This window comes from Artemia franciscana, chromosome 2 (assembly GCF_032884065.1).
Source record: "Artemia franciscana chromosome 2, ASM3288406v1, whole genome shotgun sequence".
Lineage (NCBI taxonomy): Eukaryota > Metazoa > Arthropoda > Branchiopoda > Anostraca > Artemiidae > Artemia > Artemia franciscana.
In genome coordinates this window covers 51,111,666-51,132,221 of record NC_088864.1, presented here as the reverse complement: position 1 = coordinate 51,132,221, position 20,556 = coordinate 51,111,666, and the positions used below count along the sequence as shown (strand labels likewise).

The following is a 20,556-nucleotide window of genomic DNA, read 5'->3' as shown; positions in this document are numbered from 1 at the left end:
AAATAAAAACACGCTTTGACAACTATGAACAAGGGACAAACAGAAATGACCAAAGATGGGAAGGCTTCTGGCATTCAGTAGAAAAATAACGAATAAGCTTCTCAATAACCTCAGCTGGGTTTATCAATCAATACTTTCTCTGAAGAAACGAGTTACTGGTCCATGTTGGCCGTTACAATAAATACTTCGCAAATTTAAAATAAAGGCGGGGAACTTGCTTACTCTTTACCACACTAAAAAAGACCAAACATGTGCAAGTAGGTGAGGAGCTGTTAGGCTATTAATTAACTGAATAGTGAACTCTTCTCAGATTCATTAAGAATTTGACAATCCTAAGCCTGATTTCATTTCTGATTTGTGATTGTTCGTACCAAACAGTAGCGGATCCGGGGGGGGGGGGCGATTGCCCCCCTTGGCTTGGGCAATAAGTTCTATCATTAGATTTGCTGTGACTTGATTTCGATATCAACGCATCTTCGAAAAGGATTTTACGACGCTTTGTCTGTCTGCCTTGAGTCTTTAGGGAATTGTCTAGGAAATTTTAGGGAATTGTCTAGGGAATGTATCTCGTAAATCGTTGAAGCTTCAAAAAGTATGCGTGTCAAAAACTGTTTCTTATTCAATAACTAAGCAAAAATTTTGAAATAACCCCAATAAACACATACACTTTAGGGTTAGTCGCTATTCTAGAAGGGTTTGAAAAGTATACAATTTTTGGATAATGTTAACCAGTTATGATGTCGAAGTAAAAACAGATAACTTTCGACAACTTTTTTGGTTCGAAAGCTAGGTGAGTGGACGCCGTAACTGAAGATAGAAATAATGAGAGTTTCAGTATTAATAGTGATTTCAGCGCTTTGACTGATAGTGAGATTGCGCATGATTCGCTAGCATCAATTGAAGGGTGTAGCCCCAAGCCTATCAAAAACATCGAAAATTTAAGCACTTTCTGTGAAAATGATATCGGAAGCTATATCGATAGAACTGAAAAACTGGATCATTGTACACGATATCACTTGCTTCACAACTCATGGTTCCTGTCATCTAACGACAGCTTCCCCTATTCAGTTCGCAAGAAGCAGGGCAGGGAAGAAAGGGGGTTTTTCAATCGTACTCGCTTGGAAGAATTTCATTGGCTAGTTTTTTCAAATAATCTGGGGGGCTTGTTCTGTAAATATTGTGTTTTGTTTAACTTGCGAGGGGTCGGAGGCTCCAATCAATTGCACAAGTTGGTAAAGAAGTCCCTCGTAACTTTTGTTAAGCTAACTGGAAAAGACGGTGACTTGGTGTCTTATGAAAATAATCAGTATCACTGCGATTCAGCTGACGCTAGCAAACATTTCCTTCTAATATATGGTAACCCTGAAACCAACATTTTAAGCCTTGTAAATGATCAACGTAGCCAACAAGCGCGGGAAAACAAAGCGAGATTAGAGCCGATTGTAGAACCAATTGTTTTCTTGGGTCGACAGAACATTGCTCTTTATGGCCATAGAGATGATGGAAAATTATTTGCGGAAAAGGACCCATTGACAAACGATTGGAACTTTCGAGAACTTTTAAGGTACAGTCTAAATAATAGCGACATCAATTTAAAACAATATTTGGAAAGCTCGTGTGCAAATACTACTTATAAAAGCAAAACAACACAGAATGAATTAATTGAATGGTGTGCCAAAGAGATTCTTAAAGAAATTATAGCTCGAGTTCATTCTGTCAAGTTCTACAGTGTGGTTTTTGATGAAACAACGGATGTGCCACACAAGTCATAGCTGAGTTTGTTACTGCCCTTTGCTACAATTACAATTGCACGAGACGTGAAGATTTCACTGGTTTTTTAGACCTACACGAAACATGTTTCTCGGACAGCATCGGAAACTTTGAACCGACCATTAAAGGGGAAACGCATGGAAATGTTTTGTTGAATTTTCTTCCATCTCTTGGGCTAGACTTGGAAAATCGTGTGGGCATAGGCACTGATGGATGTGCTATGATGGTTTCAGAACATTGTGGTGCTGTAAAAGAAGTACAAAACGTAGCAAAGATTGTCCTACGATGCCTATGTTTCAACCATGCTCTAGATATTTCCAAGTCAAAGTATTCTTCTGTCCAGAGTGTTAGAAACTCCATCGGAGCAGTAAAAGAAATAGTTGCTTTTTTAGTGCTTCTACAAAGCACAATTATGTATTAACTAGAGTAATGAAAGCACAGCTAACTAGCATGTTTGAAACGCGATGGATCGAAATGCACGACTCCTTAATACAGTTTGCGGTAGAGCTCCCTAAGATAGTGGAAGCTCTCGAGATCATCAGTGGTTGGGCAGAAAGCATAACTGAAGCAAAAGCAAAATCATTATTCTCTGCTGTCACATCCTCTGACCTCTTAGTAACCATTTACTCTCTTAGTAACGTATCTGGACAAATTTAACCGCTCAGTCGGCTATTTCAGAAGAAGAGCTTAGATTTCCTGTCTGCAGCAAGCCATGTTAAGGACCTTCTTGCTCAGCTGCAAGTCCAGCGTCGGGAGAGTGAAAGCGAGGTCAAAAACACATTTAACGAGGTAACAAAAGTGGCAACCGAGCTAGATTTAGAAATAACAGTCCCAAGGATAGCAAACAAGCAAACGAATCGGATCAAGGTACCATTCAGTTCACAGGAGAAATATTATAGACGGTCAGTTTCTATTCCCCTGTTAGACACAATCATTTTGGACTTAGAAAGTCGTTGTTCCGTTGAAACACTGGACACTTTTAAGATCAGTATTTTCTTGCCAATACATTATATAGAGACGAATCAAACAACAATTTGCCAATACCATTCATGACTTGTCAGAGCGATACTGGACAGTAATGGGCTTCCTTTTCTAATCAGTTTGTGATTCTGCCCTGGTCGGAGAAGCGACAATATGGAAAACTCGATGGCGTTGTCTGAGAGAAAGCAATGCATGCATAGGTAGAATTTCTGAAACACTAAGAAAATTTACAGAAACAAAACTGCGATGCTGATATTTTCCAAACATTTCAGCGCTCTTACAGATTCTCATCACCCTATCTGTCAGTGTGGCATCTGTTGAATGAAGTTTTTCTACCTTGAGAAGATTGGAAACGTGGCTAAGAAATAAAATGACGGAGGAAAGACTCACCGGACTTGCCCCTCTTCATGTTCACCGTGATATTTTCACAAGTGTTGAAAGTGTTATTGATAGAAATGCTAATGGTGGAAATAGAAGGCGAGAATTTATTATATAATATTGATAGTGTTTCTATAAATGTAGTTTTGTAGATAACTTTATTGAACCGACAGTTAAATGACGGATAGAAGCAGGGGCGTGCAACTTTTCATATCAGTAAGATACGATAGGCTTAATTTAGAATGGGAATTTTTTGCTAACAAGTCCCCCCCCCTCCTTCCTAAAATCCTGGATCCGCTACTGGTACCAAAACCTTAAAAAATCTTTTTATGGCTGTTTTTATTTCTTTTTGTGGCTCCTTGCAATAATTGCACCGAGTATATCTCTGGATAGCAAAAATCATTTACAATTAAATACATGGCTAGGTAAATTTAATCGAGGCAAATTTTATTTATGCAAATTACACATAAATTTTAATTTTATACAAGTTTTCTTGGAAGTTTGCCCTTACATAATAGAAACAATTTTTTTTTTTTTTTTATATATACAGATTTTATGTTTATGTACTATACAATTAATTTCTTTTCGCTTTTATTTTCGCTTTATTGTCACAAAACATTCTGTTGAAGTACCATTGCTGTACCTTATATTATTCTCTGCTGCTGAGTTACCTCACACCAAGCTCGTTTGCAACTTAACACATACTATTTTCAAATCATTCTACTTCTAACAAAAGAAAGAAAATGAACAAGCAGCTCTCCAATTCAAAGTATTTGATCTAGCACACGAAAGTCTGTTTTAAATTATGAACCCGCTCTGACGAAAATTAAGAATCAGGCCAAGCTATGGCAGTTATGGCCTCTCTTGTGCCCAGGGCAAAATATTAATTTGTACCCCACTTGTCTGTCTCCCAAAAATTTTCAGCCCACAATTTTTTAAATTTTTTTTAAATTTTAATTTTTTAAATTTTTGATTTAAATCGGATTTTTCTTACTTTATACTGGAACATACATAGGAAAAATTTCGGATTAAATTTGCTTATTCTTACTGTGAAATATGCCCTCTACTTTATTATAATAAAAATAAAATTTCAAAAATTATAATGATAATAAGAGTTATATTATTTATTTGAAAATTACAAATAAAAATTAAAGTTTATTATTTATTTGAAAATTACCACCCCTAATATTTCTAAGCCCAGGGCAAGTGCCCCCTCTACCCCCTTAAAACCACCTTTGAGCTACTTCTATGAATATGGATTGCTTGTGATTGTCCCTCTTATAGTGATATTTTTATATTAAGCATAAAACGGAAACGATTTATAAAAACTAACAACTGCCTGTCCGTGGAGTTGGAGCTTATCTTCCAAGAAATTTGAAGGATTGGAAGCTCGTATTGAAATCTTCTAAGTTCTTCTAAGTCTTCTAAATTAATGATATTCCACACCGAACTTGGATCGAACTTTTTTCTCTTTTTTCTGTGCTAATTTTGATTTACACAGTCGATATTCTTAATGACATACTAAGTGCTATCCCATAAAAGTGTCCGCATCTTGGTTTAATTAGATTTTTTCATAAGTGATCATTTAAGTTATTTGGTTTGCCATTCTTTTTTTTGGTTCTTTCTTTCTGTGCTAGTCCATTTTTACTAGTGTTGTAAAGTGGAATAGATACTCATTATTATTATTATTAAAGCGAATGGAAATTGTTTTTCTAATCAACAATCTTGATTCAATTTCTGTTGGCTACGCGACGGAAAATGCCGTTAAAGTTTGTAAATTTTAATTACGACTTTAGATCTACTACCTGAATAGATACCAGATAATGGAAATGAAAGAAAGTAAACAGCCACCACCCATCTGAAAAAATTGGTTTTGACAATGGTATTACTCAATAGGTTTAGACAACCGCAACTAGCCACGTTCTTCAAACAGCTTAGGAAACATTACTGTTTGCAGAAAAGAAAAGTACAAGGATTTCACGAAACAAATGTTTTCTGTAGCTTATTATGAATTAGTACTTCTACGATCAAATCTTTAAAGGGGCCAGTCGGTGACTGATTTAGCTGCTTATGATTATTTTGGTTTACTTACCTATTTGTTTTTTTAAATTTAGTAAAAACGAACTTGACTGGATCGGAGTTATATAGTTTAGGAACATGAGATATGGGAACTATATATCCCTAGACTATGAGAACATAATTGTCTTTTAGCATTTATTCAAGAAGTTAGCAATAAAGACGTTTAGTTTCAGGAAGAAGTACTAAGAAAAATTTGCAAAGCCTTGTAACAGTTGAAAGCAGTTGCTGAGTTGAAAATAAAAAAAATTGGTAAACTTGATTGACGACTTCCTATAGTTGTCTTTTCAAATTGTGCAATTTTCATGATTTGTATTGTTTCTGAAATAAGAATTCTTCCAAAGGTACGCCCAAGCCACATTACAAATAAATTTGTGGATAAAAACAAACTTACTCGAGACTAGAGAAGCAATCAATCGGTATTTACAGATGACAAAGACCTTCTTTTTCATTGAAAGACAAGCTGGAAAGGGGATTTAGTCAGCTGATTCATTGCGTTCTGCTTTCAAAATGCAAAATGGAAACGCAGCTCAAAGATATGAGTCACCCTTGTATGCAACAAGTAATTGTTGCTAGAATAACTACCAAACTTCAAAAATATTGCTATTTTCTTATCATTATGAGAGTCTAATTTATAAACTTTGGGTTTGAAAAAAAAGACAACTCTATATTTTCTTATGATAAAGCTCCTAATGGGCTGAGGTTTTTAAACTTTGCAAAGCAATGTTTTGATCGAAGAAAATTAAATTTAGTTAAGATGGAAGATGTATTTCAATGGGTTAGAGAAAATAATGCCATGCAAGTCCGAGTGTGGCTGGATGACACTGAGCATGATTTAAATGAAGGGTAATATTAGCACAAAGAAAAATTTATCGGGGTTGGGGTATCCTAGGCAAACCTCTCAAATTTACTGTAGCCTAATGCTGCCAGTTTAAAACCCCTAGGTTTACTTAATTCAAAAAGAAAACCAATAATTGTTTTTTGTATGTGAATATCCACTATATTCCATTACTGGAGTAGGAACAAGGTGGACAGACTAGCCTAGGGTTACCAATTCCTTATTTAGGCTTATTGTTTTTTCAGATATAAAAAATCATTGATAATTTTGGTAAAATTCCGGTTAATTGGCTTCTTGCTATCTTGGAAAGGGTGTAGGTTAGGAAAGTAAAACTTTCAGGGATGGGTCTACAGGCTAAAGTATGTCATAGGAAGGTATTTTAAAGTACCCATCTCCACTCCTTGTCCCTCTAGAGGGCCCTGAAATTTGCCTACATGACAGGTTAATGTTCCTATTACCTGTTGAAATTTTGACCAAACAACATTTTACCTTAATTTTCAGTTACTAGTTGCTTTGGTTAATGTTCCTATTACCTGAACAATTGTTTTGTGTTATGAAACTATTGTTAATAGATGCATTTTGACTTTTTGAACATCTTTTCTCTTTTGCAAAATTACTGCAAACCCACCATTCTGGAGTTATTATATATTTGCACATTAGGGGGGGGGGTGGGTAAAGCATAGCATATATTAAATACAGCAATGGTTAGTTTACGTATTTAATATATGCTATGCTTTACCCCCACCCCCTGATGTGTAAATGCATAACCCAATTTTGTTTCTAAACTATTACAGATTCACAATTTCAAATATCCAGTCAACAAAAATGGAAATGATTGCAATTCATTAAGTGTAAATACAGGATGTTTGGGCTGGAATAACTCCATAATGGTGAGTTTGCAGTAGTTTTGCAAGAGAGAAAGATGTTCCAAAAGTCAAAACACATCCAGCTGTGCATATAACACTAGATGGCCTTGTATCCTCTCCCTTTGGTTCCGTTTTCACTCTGCTGGCATCTTTGCAGCTGTTTTAGGTGGTATCTAGAAAAGAAAATACCTTAATTAAGGGAAATAATAAAAATCATATCATATAGGTTACTTATTTTGTATAATGTAAAGAAAGTTCTATAAAGAAGGCATAATCCTATTGAATGGACAAAGTCAGCTTTACAAGGAAAATAACAATAGAAAGTAATCAAAACACAATGCAGGATCTTTATTTATTTTTTAGTACAGTATAAAGAAAGTTCTATCAGGAAAGCAAGAGGTAATCTGATTATGATATAATAGAGGAAGCAATTATATCATAATCAAATTGATTTGATTTGGCATTACATGTAGAAAGTTTAAAAAATTTGGATGGTACAGAATTGTGTGCAGAACTCAAAACATTTTGAGAGATCAAGCTTGACAGTGTAGGAACTACCATCTAGTGGTGCTAGTGTTTATGAATTGGACAAGGTTCAATCTGGAATACTGCAATGGCATACAGAATCTTGCTGAACAGTGAAAGTACAAGAAGGAGTTTATCAATAATGAGTCTTGTTTGATCACTGGTAGTTTTTTTGTTATCTTCATTATTGATAAACTCCTTCTTGTACTTGCACTGTTCAGCAAGATTCTGTATGCCATTGCAGTGTTCCAGATTGAACCTTGTCCAATTTGTTTGTTCCTTTTTACATGTCAGCATTTAAAAAGTAATCGTTTTGTGTTTATTTTCTTTTTCTTGTTTTTGTTGTGAGTATTAGCGCCATTTAGTTGGAATTTTATTCTAAACTACAATTGCTCATATAAATAAGACTATTCTATTCTTTTGCTAACATTTTTATAGAAGAGTAAATAACAGTTCAGATAGGGAGAAATCTCTTGTTTAACAGTGAATAAACAATAAAAAAAAAAATACTGGACTATTTCTACTGATGATGGTCACTGTATTTGTGACCAAAGTATCCAGTATTTTTTTGTATTGTTTATTCACTGTTTAATAAAAGGATTTATCCCTATTTGAACTGTTATTTATCATCATGGAAAGACAATGTGGTCTTTGAAAATACTTATGGAAAGGATGGTCATATAAACTTGGAAAGATGCTCATTCTATTGAAAATTGAAAGTTCTAGTTCCCTTTTTAAGAGTCAAAAATGATCAGAGGGTAACCTGTCCCCCCTCCTCTGCACTGTTTTTTCCTCAAATGTATCTGATCAAAATTTTGAGATAGCCATTTTGTTCAAAATTGTTCCAGGGTTCAAAACCTCCCCCCTCCTAGTCCCAGGACAAAGGTTGTAAATTATGCATGTTGCTTATTGTTAACATATGGGGTTTTTAATGGAAAATGTGGTTGTATAAACTTTGAGTAGGCTCATTCAGTTGGAAAGCAAAAGTTTTTGTGTCCTTTTTAATAAGTAAAAGTGATCAAAGGACAACCAGCCTCTTTCCACACCCTTTTCCCCCAAATGCTTCAGATCAAAATTTTCACATACCCATTTGTTTAAAATAGTTCAAAGTTCAAATAAGTATGGTATGCCTCCAGGGTTGACAAACTTCTCCCCAGCCTCCAGGGCAAAGGCTATAAGTTATACATTTTGCCTATTGTTGACATATAAGGATTTTTATTGGAAAAGAGGGTATGTTTGATCTATGTTGAATGCTGAACATAATAAAAACACACTATGTGCTCTGAAAACAAATTATATTACAAATTTTTTCTTTTGTACTTAAAATCTTGAATTAATAAGCTTTCAGGAACTAATATTATTATATGTCAAATATTCAAGTTAATTTTATTAGTTCTTTCCAGTGACTGTACAAGATAGATAGTTTTCAACAAAACATAAATGATGCAGAAGACTTTAGACTTTTACAGCTAGAGAAGGGGAAAGAAGGCTGTAGCCAAGCTCTTGTTTGCGATTTCAAAATTCTATCAAAGTTTTACTTGTTTTAAGATTTATGTATTCATTTATACTAGTACCTGTTGTATATTTGTTGACTGCGATTGTTGATTTGTTTTCTGTTCGTCTTGGGTTTCATTTATTCTTTAATACTGCTTTCTGGTCGTTTTGACTTTATTTCTGGTCTGGTTTGAGTTTGAATTATTATAGGAATTTCTGTTGTATTTCTTAAATTTAATATGGCTCTTTACTCTTCTTTGAAAAACTTCTGTTTTGGAGAGTTTAAAAAATATTATTAGAAAAAAGAAGTCATGGAAAAAGGACACCTCAGAGCAACTGAGACAGTCAGTGGATTGCAGCAAATATTATATGAAGTATGTCTGCACCCATTTAAACTTCCCACATTTATATATAGAGGAAATCAAGGAGATATGATCCTTGCCCATAAAATTTATACCTAATAACTCCCTTGCTGATCTATTTGCCCACTCCTCGCATCACTTGGTTAGAGGACAATCAAAGAAACTTTCAAAGCAACATTGTTCCACTTGTGAAAGAAGCCACTTTCAGCCAGAAAGTTGTCAATCTATGGAATCAGCGTTTCGAAGACACTGTATCTGCTTAATCCATTCACACATTCAAGTACAAAATTGACAAAGAGGGGGTCTGTCAAGATTTCCTGTTCAACTGGGAGGTAGCTGAATCCTCAACCTGGAAGTAATAAGCAGCCAGACAAGAAACTCATTCCTACAGATGTTATCATGGAGCATAGCAATGATTTAAATCCTTAAGTCACTTCAAGCAAGTATTTAAGGTAATTTAAGGTATTAACAGTGTACAGAATGTCATATAGTTTGCTAGTGCTAGGACAAAATCAGAATATCCTACTCTGAAATTTAGAAGGGATTTTACTGCAGGGATTTTTTAGTCTCTCCTGTTTATTAAGTAGTTCCTCTCTTACCTTGTTCATTTACCACAACATTCACACTTTGGTGCAGCATTCCCACTGTGTGTCTGACAGTGATTTAAAGGTGGCATAAGGAACAACATCTTTCATCTTGCCTCAGATGTCATCAACTTGATGAGTTTGTTCTGAATCTGGTGCCCAAGATAATGATTGTGTGTTTCCCAGTCTTTAGTGCAACAAACAGACTGAATCATAGCTGAACCAAATTTATATAGTTTATTCTGTCTTCCCTTGAAGAGCACTGATACTCTGCAAGATACTGTACAGCAGCCAGGAATCTCATCATGGCCCCGTGCCAATGAAGTTTTTCATTGAAGTGTTCAACAATCATGTTTTATATTTCATCAATCGTTGTGTGTAATGCATGTTTGAAAACTATTTCTTTTGTTTTTTGGGGATTCATGGTCATTATGTAACTTGATTAGTCCGTTTTCAACCAGCAAGTCATATAAGGCACAAGTCATAAGTTCCAAACTAGCTGGATTGTATGTCTCTTTTTTGATATCTGGGCATGAAGTTTTTAGCCAAAATGGCTTCACTAAAGCCTCTTTCACTGTTGCCGACTTCACAATCTGGTAATTTAGCATCCAATAATGCCCTGGTAGAATATTTGCTATCATTGCCATCACTTTTGCTGTTATCAGCTGCCATCACCAGATGTTTGCCATGAGAAGTAGAACGCCATCATTCATGTTGGTTTTTGACTTACTGAAAAAACTATTCTCTTATAGTTTTATGAAAATACTTGGTAAACTATATAAAATAACAACAATGCATCACGTAATGCACATTAAAAAAAAAATGGGTAATAATCTTCCTTCAGTTCTGTTTTTTTTTAGTGATGATCATGGATTTAGTCCACTTCATTGGGCTGCAAAAGAAGGACATCTTAGCATGGTAACACTCTTGGTGCAAAGGGGGGCAAGAGTAAATGCAACAAATATGGGTGATGATACTCCACTTCATCTGGCTACTGCACATGGACACAGAGACATTGTTCAATTTGTATGTTATGTTTGTCTTTCTTTTTGTTATATAAGGAGAAAAAAATCGACTAAATCTGGCTTTTAATTATTCTTAAAAATCAGTAAAAAAAAAAAAAAAAAAATAGCTATAGTTTGGCAGTCCTTTTGTTCTTTTTTTCATTCTTCGTTCTTCTCAGTTATGACAGTTTCTTACCTTTACCACCAAGACTGATTTATTCCCCTTATGCACTTGCATAGAGTGAAATGTGGGAGAGGAGTTGTCTTCAACTCACAGCTTTAATTGTGGGAACTATTTTTATTTTCAACTTCTTTTAGGAATGTGTTAAATTGTACACATTGTAGTGCAAGGCTGGTAGTCCAAAATGAAGAAGGGACTACTTTGATGCTATCTTGAAGAAATGAAAAAAGTGAAAGGGAAATTATTTAAGATAAACGATTTTATGACATACGAAAAGGAATTGGATTTTTTTTTAGTGCAATTATATTTCCTAGAGTTATGAAGGTTTCCTTCATTCTAATTGTTTTTGTTTCTTTATCCTTTTCTTTATTGGGAACAATAAATCCAGCAGAGAGAATATTCAGCCAATGTATTCATCATGCTTCTCCCAGTCCTTTACTTTTTGTCCCAAATCTGTATCAGAATTTTATCTTTGCTTGCTTTTCATTTGGTGTTCATGGTCAACCCCATTTCATTTGGCATTTGTTATCAATTCTGTTTTAAGCTGAAAAATCAATTTATACTTTTGCATGACTGTGGTTAGCAATACAAACTCTAGCAACGAATAATAAATAATTTCAAAAAGCAATAACTAATAGTTAAAAATAACCTAATTAATAAAAACAACCAGTTCAAAATAATAATTAAAAGAAAGATAATGTTCAGTCAATTAGAGATTAATTAGACACTGGTGGTAAATCTGTTATAGTTTCAGTCATGCAGTAAGCAATGACTTCTGTGATTATGGAAGCTATATAATCGATTGCATAGATTTTTTACGTCCTAGTTTTTCTGCTTGCATACATTGTTCATAAACGAACTTCAACAGTTATAGTTTTGGACTTGTGCTGCTTAAGCGTGTCGTTTCTCTATCTTTTTGGTGTTGTAACCTACGCCCAACCCCCTCTCCAGTAAGACTAACCACAAATAAAGTCAGTTAACTTAAAAATGTATTACAAAATTGTAAAAAAAAAAAAAAATGTTGTACATAATCATTTCTTAAATGAAGAAACTGTTTTTTGTTTCTTTTTTTTTAGTATTTGTTTTTGCCTCCGTCAATTCGTCAATTAGTCAACTTTTAGCAAGCCTCTTCTTTTAAGAAGTTGGTCAAATTAAGTTTCTTACTGGGATAAAAAAAAATCAGCTACTAACATGTTAAAAGCAATAGTAGTGAAAAGGCAAACTTCGGAAAACAAAGTGCTTGAATATAATGTTTGGAAAGAGATTATATATATATATATATATATATATATATATATATATATATATATATATATATATATATATATATATATATATATATATATATATATATATATATATATATATATATATATATATATATATATATATATATATATATATACGAACGAATATATTACATTACTTCCCACATAGAATCGATTTATCCTTCCTAAGATGTTTTTTGTTGGTTTTTGACACTGGTACTTTTTCTTTGTAATTGGCACTGCTTTTACTTCTCGCGACTCTCAATTTAAGTATCTTGCCTTTCAGCCTATATAAGGCAGTTTAGCTATCTGTATATACTCTCATGAGAGTTTGACAGAGTCGAATGCACCCAATGTTTCTTTAATTGATTGCTTGTAGAATATCACATGTAGAGCTATTCATTAGTGACAGTGAAACCATTGACATATCTGATGTTTTCTTTTTTGCTTTTTCGACAGAAATGGTTTGCTATGACACTTCTTGAGTTTACCAGAACCTTTATGGTTGCTTAATTCTGCTTACATAGTTTTGTTTCATGTGAAACATTCAATTAGGATTTATTGAAACTTTCAGCTTTCTGTACTTGTAAAAATTCAGAATGTCCATATTTGAAATATGTGAAATTATGAAGAATTCTGATTTCTACAATTTTGACCTCTTCAAAGACAATTCAATTTATGTTTTTATGGCACTTGGTATTAATCAAGTGACATATAGCAATCGCAAATTCTGTCAGTCTGTTGGCCTGTCTGTCTGTCTGTCTGTCGGTCCTGGTTTTGCTACTTTAGGCACTTCCAGGTAAGCTAGGACGATGAAATTCGGCAAGCGTATCAGGGACCGGACCAGAATAAATTAGAAATAGTCGTTTTTCAGATTTGACCATCTGGGGGGGAGTGGGGTCCGGTTAATTCAGAAAAAATAGAAAAAATAAAGTATTTTTAACTTATGAGCGGGTGATGGGATCTTAATGAAATTTGATGTTTGGAATGATGTTGTGTCTCAGAGCTTTATTTTAAATCCCGACCGGATCTGATGACGTTGGGGGGAGTTGGAGGGGGGGACCTAAAATCTTGGAAAACACTTAGAGTAGAGGGATTGGGATGAAACTCGATGGGAAAAATAAGCACAAGTCCCAGATACATGATTGACATAATCGGAACGGATCCGCTCTCTTTGGGGTAGTTGGGGGGGGGGGGGGTAATTCTGAAAAATTAGAAAAAATGAGGTATATTTAACTTACGAATGGGTTATCGGATCTCAATGAAATTTGATATTTAGAAGGATATCGTATCTTAGAGCTCTTATTTTAAATCCCGACCGGATCCGGTAACATTGGGGGGGGGGGAGCTGGGAGGGGGAAACCTAAAACTTGGAAAACACTTAGAGTGGAGGGATCGGGATGAAACTTGGTGGGAAAAATAAACACAAGTCCTAGATACATGATTGACATAACCGGAACGGATCCGCTCGCTTTGGGGTAGTTGGGGGAGGGGTTAATTCTGAAAATTAGAAAAACTGAGGTATTTTTAACTTACGAACGGGTGATCGGACCTCAATGAAATTTGATATTTAGAAGGATATCGTGTCTCAAAGCTCTTATTTTAAATCCTGACCGGATTTGGTGACATTAGGGGAAATTTGGGGTGGGGGAACCTAAAATCATGGAAAACGCTTAGATTGGAGGGATCGGGATGAAACTTGGTGGGAAAAATAAGCAGAAGTCTTACATACGTGATTTACATAATTGGAACGGATCCGCTCTATTGGGGGGGGGGGTTAATTCTGAAAAATAAAAAAAAACGACGTATGTTTAACTTACGAAGGAGTGATCGGATCTTCATGAAACTTCATATTTAGAAGGACCTCGTAACTCAGATCTCTTATTTTAAATCTCAACCGGATCAAGCGTAATTGACGGGGGGGCAGTTGGGAGGACCGGAAATCTTAGAAAATACTTAAAGCGGTGAGATCGGGATGAAACTGGATGGGAAGAATAGAAACCTGTCTAAGATACGTGACTGACATAACCGGACCGGATCTGCTCTCTTTGGTGAAATTGGGGGGGGGGTAATTTTGAAAATTGAGGTATTTGTAACTTACGAAAGGGTGACAAGATCTTATTGAAATTTGATATTTAGAAGGATCTTGTGCTTTAAAGTTCTAATTTTAAATTCCGACCAGATCCTGTGACATTGGGGGAGTTGGAGGGGGAAACCGGAATTCTTGGAAAACGTGAAAATTGGGTTATTTTTATCTTACGAATAGATGATCGGATCTTAATGAAATTTGATTTTTAGAAGGAATTCATGTCTCAGAGCTCTTATTTCAAATCCCGACCAGATCTTTTGACATTGGGGGGAGTTGGAGGGGGAAATCTTGGAAAAACACTTGGAGTGAAGGAATCGGGATGAAGCTTGGTGGATAGAATAAACAAATGTCCTTGATACGTGATTGACAGAATCGTACGTGATTCGCTCTCTTTGGGGGAGTTGGGGGAGGGGTTTAGTGATTTGGCGAGTTTGGTGCTTCTGGACGTGCTAGGACGATGAAAATTGGTAGGCGTGTCAGGGAGCTGCACAATTTGATTGGATAAAGTCGTTTTCCCAGATTCGACCGTCTGGGGGGCTAAAGGGAGAGGAAAAATTAGAAAAAATTAGGTATTTATAACTTACGAGTGGGTGATCAGATCTTAATGAATTTTGATATTTAGAAGGACATTGTGACTCAGAGCTCTTAATTTAAATTCTGACCGGCATTAAGCCTCTTATTTTCCTTTTTAAATCAATCTATTGATTCATAGAATTTTGTTAGAGCGCATACCATATGATCTTTTGGCTCTTAGCTCTTCTCGCCTCGTCACAAGTACCATATGAGCTCTTAGCTCTTGTTCTCTTAGTGTTTTGTAATGATTTTTTTATATTTTTGATGGTTATTTTCTGGACACTAAAAGTGTTTGTATATTTTGGTTCATATTTTGGCAAAAGTTTAAACCCAAAACAAGCTTGATCATGACACACAAAACCAGAACTCACAAAAAAGGAAGACTCGCAAACCTATAAATTCTTTTCAGCCCAAATCCATATAAGACAAGATTACTACACTTAAATTTAAGTACCGTGGGCTCAAATGTCATGAAATTTTCACGCGATGTGTGGAATTCAACACGTGTCCTACGCTTTTACTTTCTGTGTTGGCTAAGATAGAAGCAGAGAGGAGATTTATGACATATTATGAATATGTTATAGCCATCAACACTGGCCAAAATAGGGAGACGCCGAAAGGGAGTTCGAAAAATCCCATGGATAAGAAAGTTCAAAAGAATATATGTGTTAAAGGATTATTCGAAATATTGTACAGTTTAACATTTGATGCCTTGTAGTTCATAGCCTTAGGTGAGCTTCAATACGCTCGTCTCATTATCTACAACTTATTATCACTACTATATGTATTACACTATGTGATACAATATTATAGCGTTTACGTTAGGATGTGTACTACGATGCGTTCAGAGCAGTAAGAAATTTGTACTTATGATAATATTCTGTATTAATCTCTATAGAGGAAGAAAATCTTTTCACGGATTGTTTGGGGAAAATCAAATCCGAAACTCATCTTATATTTGTCTTATGAGTTTTGACCCTGCTTGATTTGATTTCTATGTTTAGCTATTAAGGAATAAGGCGGATATCAACTTTGTTAATGAGCACGGGAATACGCCACTGCATTATGCTTGCTTTTGGAACTACCAGTCTATTGCTGAGGATTTGGTCTCACTTGGTGCCCTTGTCAATATTGCAAATAAATATGGTGAAATTCCCTTGGATAAATGTACTGGAGCTCTAGGGAAAAATCTTCATGGTAAGGATTATTATATAATTTAAAATTGAAGTTACTTCAAGCACAGCATGCCAGAAATCCAAGAGTTTTTTTTAAACAAAAAATAAAATTGTCTCATCTACAACCTTAAAAATGCTTTGTGTCTAAGAATGCAATGTTATTTAACCCCTTTAAGAAAATATTTCAAAATTGGGCCGGGCATGTAATTTTTGTTATAAGTCAGTTTGAAACCCTCGGTTGTGATAAGAAAATGCCCGTTTTCGTCAGAAAGAAGATGACTGATCATCTATCTATCCATTTTAGAAACTTTTCAGATAAAATGAAGGAACAACCCGCTAAGTTATAATTTGACCTTATAGGTGTCATGGAAATTCAATGAAATTCACTCAGTAAGGGTTTCAGCACCAAGTCTTTAGCACAGGTGCCCACCACTTATTTGGCACTGAAATTGAATTGATCTGCTGCTTATTCCATTTCTATATTCTTCCCTTTACATAGAGCCATGCAGTCCTCTAATTGGCTTATGGATTTAGGTTGGGGAGGATCCAAGGAAGGGCGGTGACCATCCCACTTAAGACTTTTACAATTTCTTCTGTTTCAGGTTTCATTTGCATTCATACAAACGGGAAAAGCAAGACAAAATGGTCGCATAAATTATTTTTAAAACTAAATACTACTATAGATATGTGAAGCAAAACATATTTCAGGCAACAAAAATGTTGTCAGCCCTGGTCTTACGCATGGCTTTTATTCTCTTTTTAGTGTTCTCTTTCACATCGTTTTTAAAAAATTAGATTTTAATCATAATTATATTTAAAAACCAACTTTTTTCAATGGAAAACTAAGAGTGATGATCAAAATTAGATTGATCAGAAATTAGATTATATTAAATATCAAGAACTGAAATTAGTTTGAATGAAGGAACCTAAACTAAAAGGAGCCGAAGCTATATTGATGAATAAAGCGAAGCTTGTGTGAATTCAACCGTTTCGGCTTTAGACCAAAGTGCTGTTTCCGCTTTGGTGACAAGGACATATAGGTTTTGAACAGTATTTATGGTGCGCGGGTTGCCACCTCCTAATGATTTATCACTATTTCTGGTGATTTTTTGTATTGTCAAGAAACAAAAATTATTTAAATCTCTACATTATTGAAGAAGATCACTAAATTAACCACAAAATCACTAAAACCTAGTGATTTTACTTTCAATGGGTGGCAACTCTGATCTTGTGTATTTCCTCTGTAGAAAAATGTCAAATTTTGCAAGAAGTTAACTATTTTAAGGACTTTTCTGTCCTTCATGGACATGAATAACATATTTGAAAAATTTTATTTTCATGATATCGGTTAATATACAGGCAGATTGAAAGGCGTTGACGGATTGTGAAGAATTTTAAGACAACATGCATCACACACAGTGACAACACATTCCAGTACCATCACATTCATTGTGATCTGAATTATAAGAAATCAGTGATCATAAGTTGCAAGAGACTACTTGATTATTGCGGGGGACTTCCACGCGAGAGTTGGTCTATCTGATACCCTCACACAAGCCCTCGGAAAGTTTGGACTGGGGCATAGATGTGAAAATGAGAAATGGCTGGTAAACTATGGTTTGATGAATCATCTTGTTGTAACCAACACCATATTTCAGCACAAGCCAAGCCGTCTACTGACCTGGCATTCCAACGACGGTGTTACTAAGGCCCAAATTGACTTCATTCTCATCCGCCAATGTTGGAGAAGTTCAGTAATAGACTCCTGCGCTTATGACGGTGCAGTCACAGGCTCAAAATCAGAGTCTGATCAGAAGCTAGTGCTTGAAAAATACTACTTAGTCTTGAATCTTGGAGAAAGAATAAATCGAATGCCCGAATTGACGTTGATAAGCTTCAAGATAAAGGAGTTTGGCAGATTCTAAATATGGAGCTAACAAACCGTTTTGATGCCCTAAACCTGAATGGATAGGAAAACCGTGCCCCTGAGCAAAGATGGGAGACCTTAAAAACAATGACGAGAGAGTCCACTGAAGAGATCATTGGCCGAACGAAAGTGAAACGACAGCATTGGATTACCACCAGAACCCTGTCAACAGTCGAGGAACGTAGGAAAAAGATGAGCAGCCCCAAACATATCACAAGAGAGTTGTGCAGACAGGTCAAGCGCTCTGCTTATCTTGACTGCTGCGAAATGTGAAAAGAGACTGATTTGTCTTTAGAAAAAGCAGCCTGCGCTGATGACACGCGCTAGCTCTACCAGGCTCTTAAGGAATCGACTGGTAAGAAAGCTGCTGTGTCTGAAGTTGTCAGAGACACAGCAAGAAAAGTCATTAGCTGTCAAAAGGAACGTTTGATAAGATGGAAAGATCACTTTCAAACACTACTTAACCTATCCCCGTCATCAATTCCTGGTTGTTTCCCCCCTTATGTTAAAAAAGGACCTTACAGTATCGAGCTGGCCGCCATAACAAGAGCGGAGGCGATTAAGGCCCTCAAGAACATTAAAGCCCAAGGCCAGGATAGTCTCCTCCCTGAAATATACAAACGGTGCCCGATATCACAGCAGAGCAGCTCCATGGTATCCTTGAGGAAGTATGCAGGACCAACACTTCCCCTAAGAATTGGAAGACATCCTTTATACTGCCTTTTTACAAGAAAGCTGATAAAACTGAGTGGAAAAATTACCGAAGAATAAGTCTAACTGACATTGCAGTAAAATTTTTCGGTATTATCCTCCTTAACCGCTTCAAGGGGGCAAGGGAGAAAAGAACTCGTGAAAATCAAGCCCGTTTCTGTCCTGGTAGAGGCTACACTGACAATATTTTTGCACTCCGCCTCATTATACAGCAGTTTGAAAGGTATAATTTGCCCCGATTCTGATATTTGTGGACTTCGTTTCTGCCTTCGATTCGATCACTCGACAAACACTTTGGAAAATTCTTGAAAATGATGGAATGCCCCTGAAATTCGTCGAACTACTTAAAGCATACTTCAAGGGTTCTATGAGCCGAGTTCGACTTTACGGAGACTGAAGAATTTCCGGTTAAGTTTGGAGTAAAACAAGGCTGTCTCCGCTTCTGTTTAACTACTGTATTGATTGGGTGCTTGAAAATGCACTATCTTCTCATCCAGAAGCTCAGATTGGACAGAACCTTTCACTTGGAGACCTTGAATACGCTGATGATGTTGCAATCCTCTTGGACCCAGTTAAAGCTCAAACTATGCTCGATGAGGTAGTTACTTAGGTAGATCGCATTCGCTTGAAAGTCAGTACAAGGAAGACAAAATCTATGGCAATAAATCACACTGATCCCATTTTGTTAACTGTAAATTAAGTATAGTTGGATCAGGTCAACAGCTTTACATACCTTTGTTTACCTTTTTGTACTGATGAATCTTCTGACGCCGAAATTCAACAGTGATTGCAGAAAGCACAGACGGTCTTTGCATCCCTTAGGAAACCGTTGTGGAACCGGCGTGAAATTAGTGTAAAAACTAAAGTTCGAGTCTACCTGGCTTTGGTTCGAACAATCCTTTTTATGGATGCGAAATTTGGTCAGTAAAGCGACTGTATGAAAATGCACTGAAGGTGTTGGAGCATACATGTCTGCGTAGCATGCTCAGGTTAAATCTGAATGATCGCATATCAAGCGTGGATATATAACGAATCTGTGGTATCAAGAGATGCGTTGCGCCATGTCTTACGAAGACCAACAGAGTACTTGCCTCGCCGAATCCTTCTAGCTGAGCCACTTAGTTCATGGAAGAGACGCCAAGGAGGACAGTAGAAAAGCTGGTGAACTTGGTTAAATCAGACCTTGAACCTATTTAAGGGTTCAGAAAGTCTGTTCACAGATGGACAACTCAATGGGTCCCATTTGCAAAGCAACTGGCAGTAGCCCGCACTACGTGGTTCAAACAGGTCTTGAAGATCCTCAATACTGGGCAAGGTTGAAACGCCTGATTCCTGCCACAATTACAAGTAAGTAGTATATGTAACAACACAAACAACACACAAATTGCAACACTAAATTTTGCCGACAAGCTTGCAAGATCGCAGCTAAAAACTAAATGTGAGAACGATAAGGGAGGAATTTTCGGCGATCGAACTATGTTTTAACATTTAGTTTAATTAATTTTTACGTAAATTAATTAACATTAATATTAAACTATTAGCGTCACTGACATTTGACTGCATTGTAAAGAACTAGAAAAATCCAAATCAGCTTTTTAAATTTATTACAATTTCGTGTCCAATTATAAAGTGTGTCGCAGCTTTAACCAAAAAAGCTGCTGCAAGTACTTCATAGTTCATTGACGTTAATTTAAGAAAATACTGGGGGGGGGAGGACATTTTCTACAAAATGTTGGGAGGGGGGTTAATGTTGT

The 20,556-nt window shown here is 35.9% G+C and overlaps 1 protein-coding gene across 1 annotated transcript in view; it reads left to right on the top strand.

Moving 5' to 3' along the window:
- Positions 1–5,885: 5,885 nt before the first annotated feature.
- Positions 5,886–20,556, top strand: part of LOC136043303 (integrin-linked protein kinase homolog pat-4-like) — a 32,264-nt gene continuing 17,593 nt past the window's right edge. The window contains exons 1-3 of the mRNA XM_065728232.1: positions 5,886–6,051; positions 10,735–10,900; positions 15,994–16,186. Coding sequence (XP_065584304.1) covers positions 5,963–6,051; positions 10,735–10,900; positions 15,994–16,186 — 448 coding nt within the window. The 5' untranslated portion in view covers positions 5,886–5,962. The remainder of the gene's footprint in view (positions 6,052–10,734; positions 10,901–15,993; positions 16,187–20,556) is intronic.